The sequence below is a fragment of the Oncorhynchus kisutch genome, linkage group LG3 (assembly GCF_002021735.2).
Source record: "Oncorhynchus kisutch isolate 150728-3 linkage group LG3, Okis_V2, whole genome shotgun sequence".
Taxonomy (NCBI): Eukaryota; Metazoa; Chordata; class Actinopteri; order Salmoniformes; family Salmonidae; genus Oncorhynchus; species Oncorhynchus kisutch.
In genome coordinates, this window is record NC_034176.2 from 38,775,300 (window position 1) to 38,801,263 (window position 25,964).

Consider the following 25,964-nt stretch of genomic DNA (forward strand, 5'->3'; position numbering starts at 1 on the left):
AGCGACATTGACCAAAAATATTGTTTTGTTTTCTTTATTTCCCCCTTAGCCAGAATAGAGCTCACCAGCTTGTACTCCTAAAAACCTGAAAGTAGTTAGCCATGGCTCGTTGGTCAAAGACTATGGGGAAATGAATCAGGGTCCGTCCCCCTGATGTTATGATGGAGGTCTATCATCACATAATATCCACAGTTACATTCCCAAAACGAGAGATCTCGTTAAATTAAATTAAGAAGGACAAAATAACAGAACCAGTGGGTAAAAGAGGTGCGTGCTTGTCAAGCTTGCGCCAGTGTAGCCTACACGCAGATGTCCGTAGGCATCCTTAGTAGAACGTGGATGTGCCACGAGTGGCGCTCTGAGAAGCAGCAAGTGAGACAAATGCTAGTAACACTTCAAATGAATGCAGAAAATGAAAGAAAATGATTTCACTGGAGCTACAAAGATACCAGCATAACTTGCTAACAATGGATATCATTTTGCAATTGTAGCCTAGGCCTACATACGTTAAAACCAGTAGAAAGGTTGACATATTAGAGCCTACAATTTAGGCTCAAGTGCAGGGGAGAGCAATGATTGAACTTGAGCATTCCTGTCGCCATCACACATTTCCTTTTTAAATGTAAGCTAATAATGTGAATCAAATTACCACAAAAAAATACTTTTCTCCGTGACAACTAAAACAGCCTATACACTGAGCTGTTCTCTCCAAAAAGCATTGCTTTGTATCTGTTCCAAGAATTACATGCTTGGAATACACCAGGTGGGTTTCACTCCATTGCATCAAACCTTGGACTTGCTCTTTTTAATGCAGAGTATAGGATCTCCTCCTAGGCCTACACCGGAAGGACACTTCCCACATCCATCTTTATATTAGCAGCTGCCAACTAGATAAAAACCCATCCTTGTACTAAATGACACTGCAGGTATTTCAGGCTAGGTTAAAGGGATACTTCGGGATTTTGGCAATGATTTTGGCCCTTTATACATGTCAGATCAACTCTTTGATACCATTTGTATGTCTCTGTGTCCAATGTGAAGGAAGTTAGAGGTAGTTTTGTGAGTCAACGCTAACTGGCGTTAGCGCAATGACTGGAAGTCTATGGGTATCTGTTAGCATGCTAAAGGGCCTCATTGCCAAAATCCTAAAGTATCCCTTTAAATACATAGTCCTTGCTCATAACAAGAATGTGGATGTGTGTGATGGATTGTATTGTTTCGGGTGGTGACATTTGGTAGATGAATAAGCCATTAGTGGTAAAGGGAGAGCTTTATGTGAAAGAATTAGATCACTTATATAAAGTTCCCAACATTGTTACTTTACTTGTACTTTTTGTATGTGTTTGCCTTTTTAAAGTCCAGATAATATGGAGCTAATATCTTGCCTTGATCAATCAAACTTAATCTGAAATGCAGGCCAATGCTGGAACCTGGTCCCAGAGTAAAACATTTTATATTTTACTAAAATCGTGCCACTCCATTTAGTACATGTTACTTTGTTAGTTTGCATAAAATTGGCCTACCAATGAAATAGCGGTCATACACTGACAGTACAAAACATTAAGAACACCTGCTCTTTCAATGACCTTGACGGACCAGGTGAATCCAGGTGAAGGCTATGATGCCTTATTGATGTCACTTGTTAAATAGATCGCATTTCATTTGTTTAGTATGATATATTACATTTTATTGCTTTAGTATGATACGCTACGTTAGGTTAGGGATTATGGTTAAGGTTAGAAGTTAGGTTAAAGGGTTAGGGGAAGGGTTAGCTAGCATGCTAGGTAGTAAGTAGTTGCAAAGTTGCTAGTTAGATAAAATGCTAAACTTGTCCGTGTTGAGATTCGAACATAAAACCTGTGGGTTACTAGACGTTCGCGTTATATATAACCTACTGCCCATAACAAACATAACATATCATACTACACTGAGCAAAAAGTCATACACACAAAAGGTTTCTCTCAAATTTTGTGCACAAATTTGTTTACATCCCTTGTCAGTGAGCATTTTACCAAAATAATCCATCCACCTGACAGGTGTGGCATATCAAGAAGCTGATTAAACAGCAAGATCATTACACAGGTGAACCTTGTGCTGGGGACAATAAAAGGCCACACTAAAATGTGCAGTTTTGTCACACAACCCAATGCCACAGATGTCTCAAGAGATTCCTGACTGCAGGAATGTCCAAATGTCCACCAGAGCTGTTGCCAGAGAATTGAATGTTAATCTCTTTACCATAAGCTGCCTCCAAAGTCATTTTCGAGAATTTGGCAGTACATCTAACCGGCCTCAAAACCGCAGACCACGCGTAACCACACCAACCCAGGAAATCAACATCTGGCTTCTTCACCTGGGGGATCATCTGAGACCAGTCACCTGTACAGTTGATGAAACTGTGGGTTTGCACAACATAAGAATTTCTCATCTGCGTGCTCGTTGTCCTCACCAGGGTCTTGACCTGACTGCAGTTTGGCGTCATAACCGACTTCAGTGGGCAAATGCTTACCTTTGATGGCCAGTGGCATGCTGAAGAAGTGTGCTATTCATGGATGAATCCCGATTTCAACTGTACAGGGCAGATAGCTGATGTCAACATTGTGAACCCATGGTGGCGATGGGGTTATGGTATGGGCAGGCTTTTACTACAGACACTGAACACAGTTGCATTTTATTGATGGCAATTTGAATGCATAGAGCTACCATGATGAGATTCTGAGGCCCATTTGTCGTGCCATTCGTCCGCCACCATTTACTAATGTTTAAGCATGATAATGCACAGTCCCATATTGCAAGGATCTGTACACAATTCCTGGAAGGCCTGCATACTAACCAGACATGTAGCCAATTGAGCATGTTTGGGATGCTCTGGATCGACGTGTACGACAGCGTGTTCCAGTTTCAGCCAATATCCAGCAACTTCGCACAGCCATTGAAGAGGAGTGGAACAACATTCCACCGACCACAATCAACAGCCTGATCAACTCTATTCGCTGCATAAGGCAAATGGGTGTGGTCACACCAGATATTGACTGGTTTTCTTATCCACGCCCCTACTTTTTTAAGGTATCTGTAACCAACAGATGCATATCTCTATTCCCAGTCATGTGAAATCCATAGATTAGGGCCTAATGAATTTATTTCATTTGACTGTAACTCAGTAAAATCTTTGAAATTGTTGCATGTTGCGTTTTTATATTTTTGTTCAGTGTAATTTGAGTGTTCCGTATTTACTATGTTACATCTAATCAATGTAATGTAACCTAACATCAAGTAACATACACTATACTAAATAGACCAGGCAGATATTATGCAGACATGGTTAACCAACCCACTGAAATTGTAATTTATAAATCCTCAAAACAATCACAAAAAAAGTAGGTTTATGCTGTCATATGTCATCAAGTGAGTTACAGTGATGTGAGTGTTGTTGATCATTCACACAGGAGACAGCTGTACTGAAAACTGAAAGGGTGCTCCTTCCTTGTGGGTCTCTTCAAATCCTCTACATAAAGTCACACAGCTGCATTCCGGAGTTCACTTGGGGGACTTAAAGGACTAAGCAAGAGTGGAGCTCAAAATCAGACTGCTGCTACTGGAAACATAGTTACAAGACATTTAGACTAAACTGCAAACTAGACCAACCAGAAGTGGTGGATTCTGAATGCACATTTTGCACATGCATTTTCTTTTCAAATTTGGCATAATTTAGATAAAAATCGGAGGTGATATAGACAGGTATAGGCAAAACGGGCAGGAGGACTTGAACTTGTTCATTGTTGGTTACGAATTGAATTTACAAGAGTTATCCGGTTTTTTTGGAACATGATAAAGTTTGTGGTTTGCATTGTCTTCGCCTCTGTGGTTCATGCGCGGTTACTTCGCAAGAGACAAACTCCGTGTCCGGAAGTCTGTGATGGCTCCCGCTGTCCTGTCGCACCTGAATCACGGTGTTACTACGGTGTAGTGAAGGACAGCTGCGGATGCTGCACAGTATGCGCGTCTGGAGAAGGTGACATTTGCGGGGAGCGCGGTATTGGCCTTTGTGGCGAGGGGATGACATGCGAATATCCAGCGGGAAAGCGCAGAGTTCGCGGTTCATGCGTTTGCACCCTTGCCGAGCCGGTGTGCGGAAGTGATGGAAGGACTTACCCCAGTATGTGCCGTTTGAGAGCCGAGAACAAAAGAGCAGAACTCAGTATAAATCCCCCAGTCATCTTGATTCAGAAAGGCCACTGTGATTCGGGTGAGTATCCTAGTGGTGGTTGAGGGCCAAAGGAAGAAAAGTTTCATAGCCTACATTTATAAATCTCCAGTCAACCATGCAAAGTAGCCTATTGTTATCAAGACACTAGTTTGTGTTTATTTATTTTCTTTATGCATTTTCTTCGTTGAATAACTGGATTGTACAATCCTAATTGTTGAATAACTGGATTGTACAATCCTAATTGTTGAATAACTGGATTGTACAATCCTAATTGTTGAATAACTGGATTGTACAATCCTAATTGTTGAATAACTGGATTGTACAATCCTAATTGTTGAATAACTGGATTGTACAATCCTAATTGTTGAATAACTGGATTGTACAATCCTAATTGTTGAATAACTGGATTGTACAATCCTAATTGTTGAATAACTGGATTGTACAATCCTAATTGTTGAATAACTGGATTGTACAGTCCTAATTGTTGAATAACTGGATTGTACAGTCCTAATTGTTGAATAACTGGATTGTACAGTCCTAATTGTTGAATAACTGGATTGTACAGTCCTAATTGTTGAATAACTGGATTGTACAGTCCTAACTACTTGTCAAGTTGACCCAACATGGGTATTTGTGCTCTACTGCAATGTGTAAGCCAGGCTGCATGTAGGGATTGTAATGAACCTATTAAGTAGGAAGGCTAAACTGCTGCTTCTCTCTAAGGTCAAGCCATCATCTTATTTTACAGCCTACTGAAGAATGATTCACCTTTCATTCTCTCTCTGATCCTATTATGTAAGGGAAAACTTGATTAAATTGTTTTCTCCAATAGAGAAAAAAACACCCTGGCCAGAGCCTTGGCAGAAGTACAACATTACTTCCAACCAAGCCCACCAATAAAACATTATTTCATTGAATAAAGGATCCCCAGATCAACTTTATTTGATAAAGGTTGGTCCTGTTAGCATGCCATCCGACGCTAAAATGAAAAGTGTGTTAGGGTAGATGTTGTTTACAATACAATCAGACAAACCCTGTTTATTTCTTTCCTCATCTAGCATGGATCCTGAGCATATTCAATCGATTTTTGGTCATAATCATAGGCCTACATGTTATGTTGGTCCATCCCAAATGGCACCTTATTCCCTATATAGTGCACTACTTTTGACCAGAGCCCTATGGGAACTATATAGGGAATACGGAGGCATTCAGGATGTAGGCTATTACTTTCTAGCACGGTTTGAGATGGTGAATTGTACACAGTCATAGTAGTCAAAGAGAGCAGAAGTGAATGATCTGGTATTGGGCCTCCGTACTTGCTCCATGATCAAGCTGTTGATATCTTGATGGATCTGAGACGATAACAAATGCCAGTTTACAGTCTGCTGTTCCATGTTGTGCCAGCCAGAAAGTGTTAGACATGGTAATGGTTTCATTATTATTGACAAAACTGTTGTTATGCCTAAACGGAAATGTGTCCATTGCAACACAATCTAGGCCTATTACTTATAGCAAGTGGTTACTTATTGTTGCTATACCCACAGTAGAATGTGTATGGAGAAAATAAGAAATTCATCATGCATTAGATCCCCTCCTGGTTTCTAAGAAAAGCAGGTGTGCAAACCACATGGCTTCCAATTACTGTGTGCTTTGGAGGGTGTCACATAATGTTTAACGGACTGGCACAAGAATGAGGTGATTGGACTGAGTAATCACCTGAATGAGAAGCAGCCTATAAAAGGCTTGGAGCATGCGGAGGGGTTAAGAGAGCAATCGTAGAGAGAACAGTACTTCAGATTTCACTGCATGACAGGATTCCTCCACATGTGAGCCAAAGTTGTGTACAAAACAGAGCTGCGTCGACTACCTTTGCAGCAACATTCAACACTTTACTGAGTTACAGAGCCTGTATTAATAAAGTGTGTCGGAGTAGTGATGAGAGTGCAGATCTAGGATCAGTCTTGCCTTTTAGATCACAATTAATAAAAATTACATTGACGGGGGACCTGATCCTTGATCAACATTCCTACTCTAAGAAACTTGATACATACGGCCTCAGATGTTCACTACAGGCAAGAAAGGTGTTAACACATTGTTTCATCACCTCTCTTTAGCCTTTCTTAGTAATAACACCAGCCTGAATAAGTAGCCACGCTGAATGTGTTGACAGCTTTTTCTTTGCTCATTGTATAAAATCTGTAGGCGGTGTGTTATTTATGCTTTATGTCTCTGTGGGTTTGTTACAGAGATTCTAGTTGATTCGTAGCCTAACATACAGGAGTATAACAGTCTAATATGGCTAGAAATATAGGTCTGGGGCCTTGTGATACGGTTTTATCACGATACTTAAGTGCCGATACAGTATGTATTGCGATTCTCACGATTCTTTATGTATCGATAATGTGATATTATTGCGATTCGATGTTCCAAACATATTGCTCACCATGTCTGCTGCAGAGGGACAACAGTGAGCCTGGAGAAAACTAGTTTTGATCAGTCATAGAAATAAAAGTGTTGAAAACAAATTGTCTCCATGTTTAAAAAGATGGAGTTAAGCTATGAAAAAAAAATACTGGAGTTTTGGTGCAGGTACAGCCAATTAGTGCAAAAAAATAATATTGCGATAGTCAAATACGATTGATTTTTGATAATATCGATTTTATTTCTTCCCCATCACTACTGACACAACACAGTGATGGAAGGCACGTTCACCAAAGTTATTCTGGTACAGTTATTTAATTGAATCACAATTTTAAATATAATTATATCTCAAAATGAGAAAATAAACAAGCTGAATCTTTTCCAAGTAATATCCAGAGGAATCCATTCAAAGTGCATGTTATCTGAAATACTACATTTGTGATGTGTGCAGTGCACCCAGTATTTTATATTGTTCAAGGCATTCCAAGCTCTGACCATCCATCAGAGTTTGGCAGTGGAGCCTAGGGAGTATCCATGAACAGATGCAGTGCACCCCATGGCCTCCCTCAAGTCAATCGCTCAGGCTGCGTCCCAAATGGTCAAAAGTAATGCACTATACTCCACATGACATAGACTATACAGGTGAAAGCTATGATCCCTTATTGATGTCACTTGTTAAATCCACTTCAATCAGTGTAGATGAAAGGGAGGGGACAGGGTAAAGAAGGATTTTTAAGCCTTGAGACAATTGAGACATGGATTGTGTATGTGTGCCATTCAGAGGGTGAATCGGCAAGACAAAATATTTAAGTGCCTTTGAACGGGGTATGGTACTAGGTGCCAGGCACACCGGTTTGACAAACGCTCAACAGTTTCCAGCGTGTATCAAGAATTTACCACCACCCAAAAGACATCCAGCCAACTTGACATAACTATGGGAAGCATTGGAGTTAACATGGGCCAGCATCCTTGTGGAACGCTTTAAACACCATGCCCCAACGAATTGAGGCTGTTCTGGAGGATGCAACTCAATATTAGTAAGGTGTTCCTAATGTTTGGTATACTCACTGTATAGGGAATAGGGCACCATGTTGGACACAACCTCAGTCTCCCAAAGGGCCCAGGCTTCTGACAGCACCAGGAGAATGCACCCAGTTCTGATAATCATCCTATGTAGAAAGTGTTAAACATTTAGATATGTTTGTAAAATGGCATAGATTTTTAAAGAGTGCACTAGTAGCTTATAAGAAGTTGTTTTTGGGGGCGGGGGGGGGGGTGAAGGCAAAAAATATTCGGTGTCCTGCCAAGGATATGTCTTGGCAAAAGGAGTACCTTTGTTTGCCATGCTTAAATTTGCATTCAAAGAAGTTTCCGCAGAGATTAGTTCATTGTGCTGCTATGCAAATATCAATCTCAAAACCGTGTGTCTGAATGCATTAAGGATAAGGTGTGGTGCACAGGAGCTTTAGGGAAAGTACATGTGGTAAACGTGTGTGTGAGAGCAACGTGCCGTAGCCTACATGAGAAGAAATGCCCTATAAAATGGGAAGAGGAGATACTGCAGGGGAATAGTTTTTTTTGGGGGGGGGCAAAGATTTCAAGTTCGCCTGAAGTAAGAGAGTCATAAATCAACTTTAAGTAGAAGAGGAGAGCTAGGTGGCCTATAAAGGTGCTCCACCTCCTGCCAGCCAATCAGGTGGGCTTACAGGCTGGGTGTTCGCTGCATTCAGACCTTGATTTGCCTTGTGGGCAAACAAGGCCATGAGCTCAGCAGGCACAAGCTTGCTGATATCAATTTGGTCCCTGGAAACCAACCTGACAAGCTATCCAAGCAAACAGGTAGCAGAATAGGGGCCGAAGGCTCAAGGGGTCTCTAGCATAGCTGCGGAAAGTAAGGGTGCTGAGGGTGCTGCAGCAACCCATGATAAATCTTTAAAAAATGTATAATACAAATAGAAAAAATAGCCGTCAGCAGCACAGGGAGATCAAATTCTGTCAGCACGTTTTGCATATAAGATACAGTGGCTTGCGAAAGTATTCACCCCCCTTGGTATTTTTCCTATTTTGATGCCTTACAACCTGGAATTAAGATATATATTTTTTGGGGGGGGGTAGAATTATTTGATTTACACAACATGCCTACCACTATGAAGACGCAAAATATTTTTTCTTGTGAAACAAACAAGAAATAAGACAAATATACTGAAAACTTGAGCATGCATAACTATTCACCCAAAGTCAATACTTTGTAGAGCCTCCTTTTGCAGCAATTACAGCTGCAAGTCTCTTGGGGTATGTCTCTATAAGCTTGGCACATCTAGCCACTGGGATTTTTGCCCATTCTTCAAGGCAAAACTGCTCCAGCTCCTTCAAGTTGGATGGGTTCCGCTGGTGTACATCAATCTTTAAGTCATACCACAAATTCTCAATTGGATTGAGGTCTGGGCTTTGACTAGGCCATTACAAGACATTTAAATGTTTCCCAATAAACCATTTGAGTGTTGCTTTAGTAGTATGCTTAGGATCATTGTCCTGCTGGAAGGTGAACCTCCGTCCCAGTCTCAAATCTCTGGAAGACTGAAACAGGTTTCCCTCAAGAATTTCCCTGTATTTAGCTCCATCCATCATTCCTTCAATTCTGACCAGTTTCCAAGTCCTTGCCGATGAAAAACACCCCCACAGCACGATGCTGCCACCACCATGCTTCACTGCGGGGATAATGTTCTCGGGGTGATGAGAGGTGTTAAGTTTGCGCCAGACATAGCGTTTTCCTTGATGGCCAAAAAGCTCCATTTTAGTCTCATCTGACCAGAGTACCTTCTTCCCCATGTTTGCGGATTCTCCCACATGCCTTTTGGCGAACACCAAATGTGTTTGCTTATTTTTTTCTTTAAGCAACTGCTTTTTTCTGGCCACTCTTCCATAAAGCCCAGCTCTGTGGAATGTACGGCTTAAAGTGGTCCTATGGACAGATAATCCCATCTCCGCTGTGGAGCTTTGCAGCTCCTTCTGGGTTATCTTTCGTCTCTTTGTTGCCTCTCTGATTAATGCCCTCCTTACCTGGTCTGTGAGTTTTGTTGGGCGGCCCTTTCTTGGCAGGTTTGTTGTGGTGACATATTCTTTCCATTTTCTAATAATGGATTTAATGGTGCTCCATGGGATGTTCAAGGTTTCGGATATTTTTTTATAACCCAACCCTGATCTGTAATTCTCCACAACTTTGTCCCTGACCTGTTTGGAGAGCTCATTGGTCTTCATGGTGCCGCTTGCTTGGTGGTGCCCCTTGCTTAGTGGTGTTGCAGACTCTGGGGCCTTTCAGAACGGGTGTATACTGTATATACTGAGGTCATGTGAAGATATATTAACTTCTGACTTCAACTGTACTAGGCACAATTGATCTCACACACCCAATTAGGAGACTTGAACTTGAAGCAGCGAATTCACAGTGTGTGTGAATAATGCAACAAAGATGTGATTTTAATAAATGTCTCTGTTTCCAAATAATCTGCGGGACAACTTAAATATTTTTATCCCAAAGTTGTCTGTCGGACCGACCGCTCCCAACCACAGCATGAAAAATGCAGACTGTGCTGCAATGATCTCTGTCAGGACCCGCAGGTCCTGTGGGCAATTCCCTACTGATCTAAGTTCCTTCAACTGTAATGAAAACATTTAAAAATGCCGAGATATGCTACTACTTGCCTTAAGTGCTTCCCTGTATCATACATGTGTGACTGTTTGAGGTTGTGGACAGGTGTATTTTATACTGATAACAAGTTCAAACAGGTGCCATTAATACAGGTAACGGGTGGAGGACAGAGGAGCCTCTTAAAGAAGAAGTTACAGGTCTGTGAGAGCCAGAAATCTTGCTTGTTTGTAGGTGACCAAATACTTATTTCCCACCATAATTTGCTAATAAATTCATAAAAAATGTGATTTTCAGGATTTTTTTTCTTTCATTTTGTCTGTCATAGTTGAAGTGTACCTATGATGAAAATTGCAGGCCTCTCTCATCTTTTTAAGTGGGAGAACTTGCACAATTGGTGGCTGACTAAATACTTTTTTGCCCCACTGTATTTGTCATTGTGTTCATAAGGAGACCATGCACCAAACCCAAAGTTCAGAATTTGCATACCCATATCAGGCTCAGAGAGGGCTTAAATCCTACCACTTTGCCCTCCCACTATTCTTTAACTGCTGTAAAAAGTCTATCAGATGTTATGCTTTTTATATTTTAAAAAATTCATATACTAGTATCCCAATAAATATGAAAATGTTTACAGCTCATGAACAACATATGAAACCTACTTCCAATATATGCATGAACTTTGTTTCACATGAATAAACCTTCCTTTCTGTATTTCTGTCTTTTGTCCCCTCAGGTTCCCTGGACCCAGGAAGTATCCGCTTCAAATTCAACTTCATTGCTGATGTGGTGGATAAGATAGCCCCTGCTGTGGTGCACCTAGAGCTTTTCAAGAGGTAGAAGCCGCAAGTACAGTATTGGAGCCTTTTAATCTTTCTGTCAGTAATGTGCCTCTCTCCCAATGCGTTCTGCAGCAACATATTGAAATAGGCGTCTAACAGAGTTGTGACCAATACTTCATTTTCAAGCTCTGCATTTTGTTGACTAGGTGTTTTTGGCAAACCCTTCATTGGAACTGATTCCATTATATTTTGGTATGACGATGAAAGCAACCTGATTGGTTGTTGTGTCTTTTCACTCAGGTTGGCATTTTCAAACCAGGAAGTCCCCGTCTCTAGTGGTTCGGGGTTCATCGTGTCAGAGGACGGCTGGATTGTCACCAACGCCCACGTTCTCACCAACAAGCAGAGAATCAAAGTGGAGATGAAGAACGGTGTCAAATTCGATGCCTCCGTCAAGGACGTGGACACAAAGCTAGACATTGCACTCATCAAAATTGAGTCGGATGTGAGTGCTCTTCCTTTTCCTCCTCCCTAAAATGAGGCTGTTCCAAGGGCCTTCTCTCATTCAACAGGTCCTTAAACAAAATGTTGCTTGGTGTTTTCCCCTGGCCGACTGGGTTGTCATCAGTGACTAACATAAAAAAAGGCGACCGAGGGCCTTTCGCCTGACCAAAATTGATTGCACTCCTTGACATGGTCAATTTGTCGCCAAGTTTTCCTCTAGGGGCTATTGTTCTGGTCTTACAAATTCACAGCTTCAGCCCTTTTTTTCTTCCAGTATTCGCAAGTGGTGCTGTTACTAAAACATTTGTCACCGCAACGACAGGAGCTTGGGTAAACAGCTACTTTGTGTGGCATTATCAGATCCCTGGCCAAAGCACAGTCCACTAAAACCCAATCTAGGCCAGGGCCAAACCATACAGGCAATACAACTGATCATTTTGACTCAGCTCACCACTACACAATATACTTCAGAAGACTAGAAACTTCCGTGGAGACTACAAACACAGTAGAAAGGGATTAGGTAGAATGAGTTGTGATGGTAGACAGTAAGCGGTCATTGGCTGCAACAGACCCCAAAAGTTGCCTGCAAAGTGTGGCTGTGATGGAACAAGGCTTTAGGCCCTAGAGGGGCTGGCAATGGAAATAAACTGTAATCGTCAGATTCCAGCAATACAAATACTTCAACCCACGACAAGAAAAGGCATGCGGATACATGCTTAGGCTGGGCGTGAAGGTTAGAGTGAGAGTGCCTTGTTGGCTTTACTGATGATTCAGTGCCATAGGGTCTTCTGTTGATAGGGACAATGTATAACAGAGCAGTTGGAAAGCCTCTCTCCCTTTTGGGGGGGGGGGGGGGGGGGGGGGTGATTTGTCTTCCCTTACTGCATATACCGTATCAGGAAGCAGCTCTGATGACTCAATGAACAGGGCTAGCAATGTGTCAGTCAGTAAGCCCACAGTTGCCTTTACAACACAGTCCATCTCTACAATGGCAGACCTGGGATTCAAACCCACGCCTTATTGACACAACATATTCCAGAAGCACCATCAATACTACTGTCCCAGAAAAGCTAACTAGCGTCCTGTTCAGGGGGTGTACCCAGGTACTTTACGGACACAGCTCGGACACAGCTTAAAGAAAAGCCCAAACATTTCTGGGTTCCAGGACAGTACTACAGGTCTCAGGAAGGCAGTAGCGATGCTAACTCACTTTCTTCACATAATTAAATAGAACACTAGAATGAACATTGATATCCCAGCAACATGAAACAGTGGATTTGACATTTATATGATCTCTATGTTTGCCTTGTTCTGTAGAGTCCACTGCCGGTGCTTCTGCTGGGCCACTCGTCTGACCTTCGGCCGGGGGAGTTTGTGGTGGCAGTGGGCAGTCCCTTCTCCCTGCAGGTAAAGGGAGGGAACATGCTCAACTGTTATCATCTTGCGTAAACACATGAAACGATGATTGGAACCACAAATACATCACAACAAACATGAAAAAGGCCAGCGCTCACTTGGATATTAGTTTTGAAGCTTTGTTTGAATTGTCTTCCCCCTGCAGAACACAGTCACCACAGGCATCATCAGCACGGCCCATAGGAATGGCCTGGAGCTGGGACTCAAAGACTCTGACATGGAGTACATCCAGACGGACGCCATCATCAACGTGAGTCATAGACTGTGACTCAAATGGCACCCTATTCCCTGTTTAGTGCACTACTTTTGACCAGAGCCCTATAGGCCCTGCATGTTCAAAAGTAGTTCACCATATAGGGAATAGGGTGCCATTTAGGATGCAAATGTGAAGCAGCAGTATTTTGAGAATGTTTTTTACTGCATGTGCATCACTTTACATATCATTACATACTGTATGTGTCCATCTTCTCTTCTTGTCTCTGTTTTGGATGAAACATTGCACTGCAATACAATTGTCATTACCTTTTGTTTATTGCTCTGTTCTTTTATAGTATGGCAACTCAGGGGGACCACTTGTTAACTTGGTAAGGGGATTTACTACTTGATATTGTATTTGAGAGGATTGTAATATGTAAATCAGCACATTTGAAATGCAGGCAGGCTATGTATCTTTCTTTTATTTTTTTTTAGGAAAGATTTGCAAGGTCATAATTCTGTTTTCTATATGTGGCTTACTGCTCAAGGTCCCCATTCTGTTTTACTGTGACATCTGTTGTTTTAAAATCCGCCACGGGAAACATTCTTTATCTGCAGACTCCTGTAATAGTGATGACTTATGTCTGCCTATTGATCTCAAAGCAGAAGAATTCTCCTAGAGTCGCCCTTGACGAAGCCTTACCTTCACCCGCTATATCATTTTTTCCATCTCAGTCCTTGTGGTGTATAACAGAAGGCTTTTGCACAACATTGCATTGGTGCAGTGCAATTACATAAAACATAATTGTGCATGCGTACACAATTACATAGGATATATCAAAGCAGTGGCCTCAAGCTTTATGTTGTAAAAAGATTGCTTTACTTTCAAATACACCAAAAGGTAACACATCTCATTCTGTTCCTTCACTCAGTGAGAATTACCATGCTTAGCATCACACATGGAAACAGAACATTCTTGGAACCACAGGAAAGAACAGAACATTACACAATGCTGACTGACATGTTCAAAGGAACTTTCTTTAATGAAAGTACATATTCCATGGATGTACAGTACCAGTCGAAAGTTTGGACACACCTACTCATTTAAGGGTAGAATAATAGTGAAGACATCAAAACTATTAATAACACATATGGAATCTGAAATAAGTTTTAAACAAATCAAAATAGGTTTTAGATTTTAGATTCTTCAAAGTAGCCACCCTTTGCCTTGATGACAGCTTTGCACACTCTTGGCATTCTCTCAGCCAGCTTCATGAGGAATGCTTTTCCTACAGTCTTGAAGGAGTTCCCACATATGCTGAGCACTTGTTGGCTGATTTTCCTTCACTCTGTGGCTCAACTCATCCCAAACCATCTCAATTGGATTGAGGTCAGTAATGATTGTGGAGGCCAGGTCATCTGATGCAGCACTCCATCAGTCTCCTTGGTCAAATAGCCCTTACACAGCCTGGAGGTGTGTTGGGTCATTATCCTGTTGAAAAACAAACGATAGTCCCACTAAGTGCAAACCAGATGGGATGGCGTATTGCTGCAGAATGCTGTGGTAGCCATGCTGGTTAAGGATAAATGTGCCCTTATATTCTAAATAAACCATTGACAGTGTCACCAGCAAAGCACGCCCACACCATCACACCTCCTCCTCCATGCTTCACGGTGGGAACCACACATGGAGATGTAATATGGACTTGGTATTTTACAAAATAGGGCTATCTTCTGTATACCACTTCTACCTTGTCACAACACAACTGATTAGCACAAACACATTAAGGGAAAAAAGTCCACAAATTAACTTTTAACAAGGCATTGAAATGCATTCCAGGTGACTACCTCATGAAGCTGGTTGAGAGAATGCCAAGAGTGTGCAAAGCTGTCATCAAGGCAAAGGGTGGCTACCTTGAAGAATCTCAAATATAAAATATATTTTGATTTGTTTAAAGCTTTTGGTTACTACATGATTCCATATGTGTTATTTCATAGTTTTGATTCCTTTACTATTATTCTACAATGTAGAAAATAGTCCAAATAAAGAAAAACCCTTGAATGAGTAGGTGTGTCCAAACTTTTGACTGGTACTGTATATCAAATGCATATTTTCATATTTTAATGCTACAGTTCTGTTTATATTCATCATTTGTTATGTTCAATTTGACTTGTTTCCAGGATGGGGATGTCATTGGCATAAATACTCTGAAGGTCACAGCAGGAATATCCTTTGCAATTCCTGCTGACAGAATACGGCAATTCCTTGCGGATTCCTACGACAGACAAATCAAGGGTTTGTATGACTAATTCTTCACTACCGATTTCACTAATATACCCCATGATTTACATGACAGCTTTTCTTGTTCAGATTGCGGATCATTTTTATTTGACTAGTCAAGTCAGTTAAGATCAAATTCTTATTTGGCACATTTCTATACAATTATTTGGTATTCTATAACCGTTCTTATTTTACTGCATTGTTATCAGGAAAGACACTGCCAAAAAAGAAATACATGGGTGTCCGGATGCTTCAACTCTCAACTCAGTGAGTAAAGATCTGCTTTTGGTCAAAAGGGATCACTTTTCCATGGCCAGGTCAAAAGTAGTGTAACTATATAGGGAATAGGGTGCCATTGGGGATGCAGGCCTTGCCATTATTACTGGCAGGTTTACTATGCACCATAAATGCTGATCCCGATTAAGCCACAATCTATATTAAGTTTACGGTCAAATTGTTGCCTTTCTCAAAATTCTGCTGGCTGAAATCTTGTGTGTGACCCTTTCCAAGTCTTGCCATACTGTGTGTAATATCCTCTGTTTCCTCCTCCCAGTTTGATCCGAGATCTGAGGGAGCGGGAGAGCAGCTTCCCAGATGTGAGCTCAGGAGTGTACGTTTATGAAGTGATCCCAGGAACAGCTGCCTCTAGGTAAGACTGAGTGTGCATCCCAAATTGCACCCTATCCTTATAAAGTGCACTACTTTTTATCAGAGTCCTATGGGTCCTGGTCAAAAGTAGTGCACTACCGTAAAACTTAAATTAATATCCCAGACATTTGCTCACTTAACACAACCGGTGCTTATTAGAGACGGGGATCTATTTCCTTAACGCACACAGCTTTTGCTTATTGTGACCAGTATAAACATTAGAATAACAAATCCATCGCAGATCAGACTTGTAAAGACTTGGCTGCCAATCACATAACCCCGATTTTGTGCTTTAGCACCATTCTCTCACGCACACCTCGTATCCCCTGTAGTTAAGCTGACCATGTCAAACCCGACTGCTGTCTCATCCATTTTTTTAACTAGGCAAGTCAGTTAATGAACAAATTCTTATTTTCAATGACAGCCTAGGAACAGTGGGTTTTGTACCTTGTCAGCTCGGGGATTTGAACTTGTAGCCTTCCGGTTACTAGTCCAACGCTCTAACCACTAGGCTACCCTGCCGCCCCATGGCAATGATATAGCTCTCCTTAATCTTATTTTGAACAATCTTTACGGTACTCACTGAAGTTCACTCGTAAACAATTCATTTAGACCCTGCGTTTATTTGCTGAAATGTGTGCCGATGCCAGACAGGGGACAGGCGGCTATTTTAGGACACACGCCGAGTCAAGTTTAGACTTCTTCTCATTATTGGCATATGGTGGGAACACCCACAGAAAGCCTTTGTGTATTTGAGTGGTATAGAGACCTAAATCTGACAATTACCTGTTACATTGAGCTTTTTGAATAGGAACGTTATAAAATTCATAATACCAAAGCAGTTTTAATGGAATATAAGAAGGATACAGTAGCACTACTCAATATTAAAAGGTTTTGGACACAACCTGAAACAATTCTGTATGATTTGTGCTGCGCAGTAGGATACTTGTCTGTTTATCCATTAGGTCTTGGTCAAATGGTTTAGCAGACAGTGCTGTGCACAAAGGGGTTTGGAGGCATCAGGATATTTTCAAAGGAACGGAATGACAGGCCTGTGGTTATCAAGGCTATTAGACTAGACTCTGGTCCAGATCTCTACTACACTGCAGCCAGCAGTCACCCACAGGCAGGCTTCTGATTACGTCCTCTTCCTGGCCATGCACCAAATGGTACCCTATACCCTTCATAGTGCACTACTTTTGAACAGAGCCCTATTACTTTCAACCACATCCCCTCTTACCCCATGCAAAAAAAGCTAGAACAGTTAGGAGCTCAAATCTGTCTCAATAGCTCTGTGTGCTATGTTGTCGTTGCAGGTAATAGCAGGAAGTAGCCCCCACAGCTATGGAACACAAACATGCATGCAGCAGCCCTCTCAAACAAATGCTTCTGAATCTGAATGCCAACCAAAATGGCTAATAGATGTTAGGTCCAATAATAAACCAGCCTGGCAAACACTACAAAACTATAGTGAATGGTACTGATTGGCCTATTTTCTGTTGGATTTGAATCCACCGGCATCTCTCTCTCTCAGATCAAGACACAGCATCTGCAACTTAGTCTAAAGGTCAATGCTTGTTCCTTTAGGGTATAAGATGAGAAGTCAGAGAAAGGTTGAGTTTCGTATAACAGCGAGGGTGCGTGAGCCTGAGTGCCAGTATTTGTGCTATCATGCCAAGTCCGTGTCACGCCAAACATTGGCTTGACGGCAATCAACAGAGTGGTCAAGAGCACAAACAGATCTGGGAGCAGGCTAGGTGTGTGTAGTGTTAATTGTTTTCTAATGCATGTTCCCCATGCAGTGCTGGCATGATTAACCATGATGTTATAATCAGCATCAACGGTCAACCCATCCAGACCACAGACGAGGTGAGTGACGCTGTCCAGTCAGGCAGTCCGCTGTCCGTGGTAGTGCGGCGAGCTAACGAAGACATCATGATTAACGTTGTCCCTGAGGAAATCGACTGAGTGGATGCCTGCCTCGCTCCACTCATTGTGTCCCCCGTACACACACGGAGGTTTTGACACAACTGTGATCCAAGTTTGTCTGCACCAAAATGTTTACACAACCATTGTGCCATGTTTCCATGACGATTGTGTTATTTTTGTATATAGATTTTTATTTTTTTTAACTCTGTTGTATCACAACGGTTGTGCCAAATGCATTGTACGTCGGTTGTGTATGGTGCCTGTGTGTCACAAGTGAATGTGGTTCATGCCATACATGCACGTGTTAGCGCTGACGTACTCCCATAGCAATATACGTAGTTACAATATGCAACATTGTGGTGATGGGAGTCCCTTATGAACTGTGCCGCACCCATTTCTCTGCCAGAACTATAGAATCCAATGTACTTAGGAGACATTCAGCTCCAGTCTGTATAGGCAGTTCTAAGAGACATGGTTTGTGTTTTTTTAAGTCATGATATGTACAATGTGTTACCTCTGGAAGTGGCGAATATGACATTTGTGGACACTTAATAAAGTCTTTATAGTGCTTGGCTCTAAAACCTGGTTTTCCTTTCCTCTAAATACATGTAACTGCCATAATAATGGAAAAACTTGAGTAAATGAGGGATACAACGTATATTGAAAGCCTGTGCTTCCACACAGGTGTGGTTCCGTAGTTAACTAAGCATTTAACATCTCATGCTTAGGGTCATGTATAAAAATGATGGGCAGGCCATTATTTTGGCTACCATGGCTTTGACCCCAAATGATGGCAAAGGCCCCCATCTACAGGGCACGAGTGGTCACTGAAATGGCTTGATGAGCATGAAAACGATATAAACCATATGCCATGGCCGTCTCAGTCACCAGATCTCAACACAATTGAATGCTTATGGGAGATTCTGGAACAACATTTTCCATCAACAAAACACCAAATTATGTAAATTGTCATGTAAGAATGTCGTCGCATCCCTGCGATAGAGTTCCAGACGCTTGTAAAAATCTATGCCTAGGTGCATTGAAGCTGTTCTGGCTCAATGCCCTATTAAGACACTATATGTTGGTGTTTCCTTTATTTTGGCAGTTACAGTGCCTTGCGAAAGTATTCGGCCCCCTTGAACTTTGCGACATTTTGCCATATTTCAGGCTTCAAACATAAAGATATAAAACTGTATTTTTTTCTGAAGAATCAACAACAAGTGGGACACAATCATGAAGTGGAACGACATTTATTGGATATTTCAAACTTTTTTAACAAATCAAAAACTGAAAAATTGGGCGTGCAAAATTAATCAGCCCCCTTAAGTTAATACTTTGTAGCGCCACCTTTGGCTGCGATTACAGCTGTAAGTCGCTTGGGGTATGTCTCTATCAGTTTTGCACATCGAGAGACTGAAGTTTTTTCCCATTCCTCCTTGCAAAACAGCTCGAGCTCAGTGAGGTTGGATGGAGAGCATTTGTGAACAGCAGTTTTCAGTTCTTTCCACAGATTCTCGATTGGAATCAGGTCTGGACTTTGATATGTTTATTTTGGAACCATTCCATTGTAGATTTTGCTTTATGTTTTGGATCATTGTCTTGTTGGAAGACAAATCTCCGTCCCAGTCTCAGGTCTTTTGCAGACTCCATCAGGTTTTCTTCCAGAATGGTCCTGTATTTGGCTCCATCCATCTTCCCATCAATTTTAACCATCTTCCCTGTCCCTGCTGAAGAAAAGCAGGCCCAAACCATGATGCTGCCACCACCATGTTTGACAGTGGGGATGGTGTGTTCAGGGTGATGAGCTGTGTTGCTTTTACGCCAAACATAACGTTTTGCATTGTTGCCAAAAAGTTCAATTTTGGTTTCATCTGACCAGAGCACCATCTTCCACATGTTTGGTGTGTCTCCCAGGTGGCTTGTGGCAAACTTTAAACGACACTTTTCATGGATATCTTTAAGAAATGGCTTTCTTCTTGCCACTCTTCCATAAAGGCCAGATTTGTGCAATATACGACTGATTGTTGTCCTATGGACAGAGTCTCCCACCTCAGCTGTAGATCTCTGCAGTTCATCCAGAGTCATCATGGGCCTCTTGGCTGCATCTCTGATCAGTCTTCTCCTTGTATGAGCTGACAGTTTAGAGGGACGGCCAGGTCTTGGTAGATTTGCAGTGGTCTGATACTCCTTCCATTTCAATATTATCGCTTGCACAGTGCTCCTTGGGATGTTTAAAGCTTTAAAACTTCTTCACAACAGTATCTCGTACCTGCCTGGTGTGTTCCTTGTTCTTCATGATGCTCTCTGCGCTTTTACCGGACCTCTGAGACTATCACAGTGCAGGTGCATTTATACGGAGACTTGATTACACACAGGTGGATTATATTTATCATCATTAGTCATTTAGGTCAACATTGGATCATTCAGAGATCCTCACTGAACTTCTGGAGAGAGTTTGCTGCACTGAAAGTAAAGGGGCTGAATAATTTTGCACGCCCAATTTTTCAGTTTTTGATTTGTTAAAAAAGTTTGAAATATCCAATAAATGTCGTTCCACTTCATGAATGTGTCCTACTTGTTGTTGATTCTTCACAAAAAAAATACAGTTTTATATCTTTATGTTTGAAGCCTGAAATGTGGCAAAAGGTCGCAAAGTTCAAGGGGGCCGAATACTTTCGCAAGGCACTGTACCTGTATGTCACAGTAAAAATATCTCTGTGCTTTGAACAAGCCTAAGTCATCAGGTGTACAGACACACAATGAATCGTGAAGTGCATGGATGGATGCATGCACAGAACAAAAGGACCCATCTCATACATTGTTCATTTTGAACAAATCATAGATTCAGAACAGGATACAAATAGAAATACTTAATCAAACAAACATTTTATTGAACCACAAACACTTGATGTGCAGGGATGGCAAACACAGTCTGCATTCTCTCTCTATTTCTAGAAGGCAGTCATTTTACTCAAGTATCCTATCACTTAAAAGACAATAAGGTAGTGCAAAAATATAAACACAACATATAAAATTGTTGGTCCCATGTTTCATGAACTGAAATTTTAAAAAATCCCAGAAAACTTCCATTAGTACAAAAACAAATTTTTTTACATCCCTGTTGGTGAGCATTTCTCCTTTTCCAAGATAATCCATCCACCTGACAGGTGTAACATATCAAGAAGCTGATTAAACAGCATGATCATTGCACAGGTGCACCTAGTGTTGGGGACAAAAGGCCACTAAAATGTGCAGTTGTCACACAACACAATGCCACAGATGTCTCAAGTTGAAGGAGTGTGCAATTAGCATGCTGACTGCAGGAATGTCCACCAGAGCTGTTGCCAGATAATTATGTTAATTTCTCTACCATAAGCTGCCTCCAACGTCGTTTTAGAGAATTTGGCAGTACGTCCAACCGGCCTAACAACCACATGTAACCATGCCAGCCCAGGACTTCGACATCCGGCCTCTTCACCTGCGGGATCGCCTGGGGGGGGGGTGCTGAGGAGTATTTCTGTCTGTAATAAAGCCCTTTTGAGGCTGGGCCTGGCTGCCAAGTGAGCCTTGGAGGCCCACCCATGGCTCCACCCCTGCCCAGTCATATGTAATCCATAGACTAGGACCTAATTAATTTATTTGATTTCTTCATTAACTCAGTAAAAATCTTTGAAATTGTTGCAAGTTGTTATATTTCTGTGCATAACAAAGGAATAGAAAACAATCATTGAATTATTAAGGGTAGATATGAACAGCATTACACATAGGGTCCGAATGTGTCTTTAACCTCTGGTTCATGTAGTTGTTTTCAAATGAACACAACAGAACTACATTTGGAATTACATGTATGCAATGTGAACAGTATCTGTAGGTGTGACCCCTGAAGGCTAATGCAACCAGCACTATGGAAGGGTGCAAATGCCAACATCCAATATTATGTACTTTTAGTATACATCAGATGTAAAGAAAAAGAAAAAAGGACTTCACTTTAAAATGTCAAAACAAAAACCAATGATTGTGAAGTTAAACAAACCATACAACTAGATGCACAAGGACTACTTTTAACAACTTCCACTGACAATTTTACAAAAACATTTATTTGAAGATAAGTGGCGGTGCAAAGTTCGATAACAGAAGGACAGTGTGTGCCGTTTGTGCAGTCATCCTGTTAAACTTTGCATCTGCACTGTTCTTCAAGTAAATGTGTTGTGAAATTGCCCTCGGACATCGTAGATGTTGTGTAGCTTGTGCACGCATACAATCGCATAAATGAAACATATAGATTTAAGCTTTCATATAGACAACATAGCAAACCATTTCCTTTGCTGGTCTAACCTTTAGACCCAAAGTCTTTCAAAACAAAGCAGAGAAATCTATAGCAACCTACTGAAGGCAAAAGGTTTGGAACATGCCAGCCACTCAACCATGCCCCTGGTCCAGACATCATTTGCTCATACTTCTCGTTTTCCCATGGTGAGAGAAAAGACTGACGAAATTACGTTAACGGTTGGTTACTATGGTGTGATTAATGGTCATCTGTTGCATGCGCAAAACAAAGTGATAGCATGTCAGGTGTCAAGATTCTCTAGGAGAATCGGAAAGAAAGGCATCCGACACGTGGTCAAAACTGCTCTTAACTGTAATTCACAAATAAGCAAAGGTAAATATTCGGCCGGCATCTCTGCAATGTAAACCCACCTTAAAAGGTCTTCAACCCATGCTCGCTGGTCTCAGTAGAAGGTGCACCAGTTGCTGCTGTCACTAGGCATCAGGCCTCCGGTGATGAGGTCCACGAGCCACCAGATGCCCAGGCCTCCTAGGTTCAGCAGCATGCCCATAGCTGTGCCTGTGTGCCCCAGGCAGAACCGGTCCACTCCAAAGCACCCCAGGAAGAAGGAATACAGCAGAATGGTGATGAAAGTGGCCAGCGTATCTGAAATCACAAGGGAGAGGTGTCAATAACATGAAGGAATGGCCAGGTGAGCTCATTAAAAGTGATGTAAAAGTTCTCCTAAATGGGCGCATTATTATGAACTTCCAATGCCATTCATATATTGGTTTGTAAATAATTCTCTCTAGTGGCGAAGCTACACCACATGACCAAAAGTATGTGGGCACCTGCTCGTCAAACATCTCATTCCAAAATCATGTGAATTAATATGGAGTTGGTCCCCCCCTTTGCTGCTGTAACAGCCTTCACTGATCTGGGAAGGCTTTCCACTAGATGTTGGAACATTGCAGCGGGGACTTGCTTCCATTCAGCCACAAGAGCTTTAGTGATGTTGGGCAATTATGCCTGGCTCGCAGTCGATGTTCCAATTCATAACCAAGGTGGTCAATGGAGTTAAGGTCAGGGCTCTGTGCAGGCCAGTCAAGTTCTTCCACACCGATCAACAAACCATTTCTGTATGGACCTCGCTTTATGCACAGGGCTCATGCTGAAACAGCATGACCCCCAAACTGTTGCCACAAAGTTGGAAGCACAGAATCATCCAGAATGTCATTGTATGCTGTAGCATTAAGATTTCCCAGATTTGTCCGTCAGACTGCCAGATGGTGTAGTGTGATTCATCACTCCAGAGAACGCGTTTCAACTGCTCCAGAGTTCAATGGCAGCGAGCTTTACACCACTCCAGCTGACGTTTGACATTGTGCATGGCGTTCTTAGGCTTGTGTGCGGCTGCTCAGCCATGGAAACTCATTCCATGAAGCTCCCGACGAACAATTATTGTGCCGACGTTGCTTCCAGAGGCAGTTTGGAACTCGTTAGTGAGCGTTGCAACCGAGGACAGATGATTTTTACGCAATGCACACTTCAGTGGTCCCGTTCTGTGAGATTGTGTGGCCTACCACTTTGCGGCTGAGCCGTTGTTGCTCCTAGATGTTTCCACTTCACAATCACAGTTGACCGGGGCAGTTATAGCAGGGCAGAAATTTGGCACACTGACTTGTTGGAAAGGTGGCATCCTATGACGGTGCCACGTTGAAAGTCACTGAGTCCAATCTCCATGTTTGTCTATGGAGATTGCATAGTTGTATGCTCGATTTTAAACACCTGTCCGCAACGGGTGTGGTCGGAAATAGCCTAATCCACTAATTTGAAGGGGTGTCCACATACTTTTGTATATATAGTGTATGTTAGCTTCTGAAACAACTTCCATTTCCAGGCCAAGTAAATGTACATATAACTGCCAAAATAAAGGAAACACCAGCATAAAGTATCTTAGTGTGTTGAGCCACCACGAGCTGCCAGAACAGTGTCAATGCTCCAAGTGTCTTAAACTCAGAGGGATGTGACACCCTTCTCCACGAGAAATTCTATAATTTGATATTTTGTTGATGGAAAACGCTGTCTCAGACGCCGGTCCAGAATCTCCCATAACGGGTTAAATTGGGTTGAGATCTGGTGATTGAGACAACCTTGGCATATGGTTTAGATCAGTGGTCACAAACCGTTCGACCAGTCGATCACGCTCTATCTCCAAGGCATTCCTAGTCGATCACCAAACATTTCTGTAAAAAAAAAAGCTAACCATTGCGTTCCTTAGCACCGGGAAGGATAGTGTTCCCAGTGTTTTGAACCATTTCATGTGTCTGAAGGTAGAATTGCGCCCATCCGTAGAGCAGGCCCGGAGAGCAAATCAAGTGCGCCTATAGGCATACCGATATTCCAAATACCTGTCTCGCAAGGTTATTGTTTTTCGTTTTTATGAGTGTTTGTTCTCATGTTGTATTTTTTGCTCTCATCTCCTTCGCTCCTCTGTGCTGTGTGGAACTCTCATTTACCACAGAATAATGAAGAGATGCACGTCTCGGCCCGAACAATGGGAGCCGTTGTCCCAAAGGCGGGAAGGCAGGCGACAAGCTCAGGTCCAAAATAAGCCCATAGAAACGCATTGGATTTATTTTGGACAGATTTTAGCGAGAGTAAAACCTCTATGGCTTTCACACACCAACCCATCGACCTGTCTCTCACACCAACCAAGTTGAGAGATCACGTCTTCCTCTCTGACAAGCGGTTTCAACTCATTATTTGCATTTGAGGTTTGGTCCAACAAAATCGGTCATATGGACACTGAAACACATTGAGACATTATTTTACTGTGATAACTTTTCTAACAATACCCTTTTTATGTCTCAACTCCTCAAATTGCATGCAGAGCAGACACTACTAAAACAAGAGTATCAATGAACATTGATTCTGGGAAATGAATGCTCAGTTTGTCCTTGGGGTACCACATACCACTAGCAGCATTTCAGCCAAAGACTGTTATACTAGCTATCTAGTCTTTTATCAATGTGCAATAAGCATAAAACAATTATTTTAGGAATTGGCAACTCCTTCTCATTCTGAGAAATAAGGTAGACCACTTGATTTCAACATCTGAACAAAGTGGACATGCTAACATGCTTTTCAAACAGAAGTGATGTGTGTTCATAACATTTCAACTGTTCAACGTTGTTAGCTAGCAATTATACAACAGGTGGTTCTAATCCTGAATGCTGATTGGTTAAAACCACATTCCAGCCAGTATCTATTCCACAAGTTACCACTGGCTAAGTCTATGTCGTTAAAATGCCTATTTACTCTGTACCATCTGACTGCGCAATCCACTGTCATCAGCCCAGCCAGGCAATTTATGAACTTGAGCTCCACTATAAAAAGCATCTAGACATTATCTCACATTTCTTTTAGACTAACATTTAGTTTACAATAGCAGAGATTTGATTTGTATAAACCCTACTGTGTCTCTCCAACATTGTTTCATTATTAAAATTAAATCTCCAGCTGTCCCATAGTAATCAACGTGTCGGGAGTCAGACAGACAGGAAGCGTTTCTCAGCCAGTCTAAATCATGAATCACCTGGCATTTTTATGGATATATACAAAGAAATGTCAATTAAAAAAAGGTCAAACAAAACAAAGTGCAGCAA

At 41.8% G+C, this 25,964-nt stretch overlaps 2 protein-coding genes across 2 annotated transcripts in view; one reads left to right on the plus strand and one right to left on the minus strand.

The window, feature by feature from the left end:
• The first annotated feature begins 3,494 nt into the window (after nt 1-3,494).
• Nucleotides 3,495-18,624, plus strand: htra4 (HtrA serine peptidase 4). Its single transcript, XM_020474549.2, has 10 exons — nt 3,495-4,246; nt 11,011-11,110; nt 11,357-11,561; nt 12,878-12,967; nt 13,122-13,226; nt 13,528-13,560; nt 15,353-15,467; nt 15,662-15,719; nt 16,006-16,101; nt 17,903-18,624. Exons 1-10 carry the CDS (start codon nt 3,826-3,828, stop codon nt 18,066-18,068), a joined length of 1,389 nt encoding a protein of 462 aa, XP_020330138.1. The 5' UTR covers nt 3,495-3,825; the 3' UTR covers nt 18,069-18,624.
• The window catches only part of LOC109873940 (TM2 domain-containing protein 2), a 30,838-nt gene continuing 16,428 nt past the window's right edge, over nt 11,555-25,964 (minus strand). The window contains 3 exon segments of the mRNA XM_074933809.1: nt 11,555-12,961; nt 22,728-22,949; nt 22,951-22,962. Coding sequence (XP_074789910.1) covers nt 22,760-22,949; nt 22,951-22,962 — 202 coding nt within the window. The 3' untranslated portion in view covers nt 11,555-12,961; nt 22,728-22,759.

Coding starts and splice junctions, on each gene's coding strand:
- htra4 (XM_020474549.2), top strand. CDS start 3,826: ATGATAAAGTTTGTGGTTTGCATTGTCTTCGCCTCTGTGGTTCATGCG. Junction 13,227..13,527: donor AGACGGACGCCATCATCAAC/GTGAGTCATAGA, acceptor GTTCTTTTATAG/TATGGCAACTCAGGGGGACC. Junction 16,102..17,902: donor CCAGGAACAGCTGCCTCTAG/GTAAGACTGAGT, acceptor TTCCCCATGCAG/TGCTGGCATGATTAACCATG.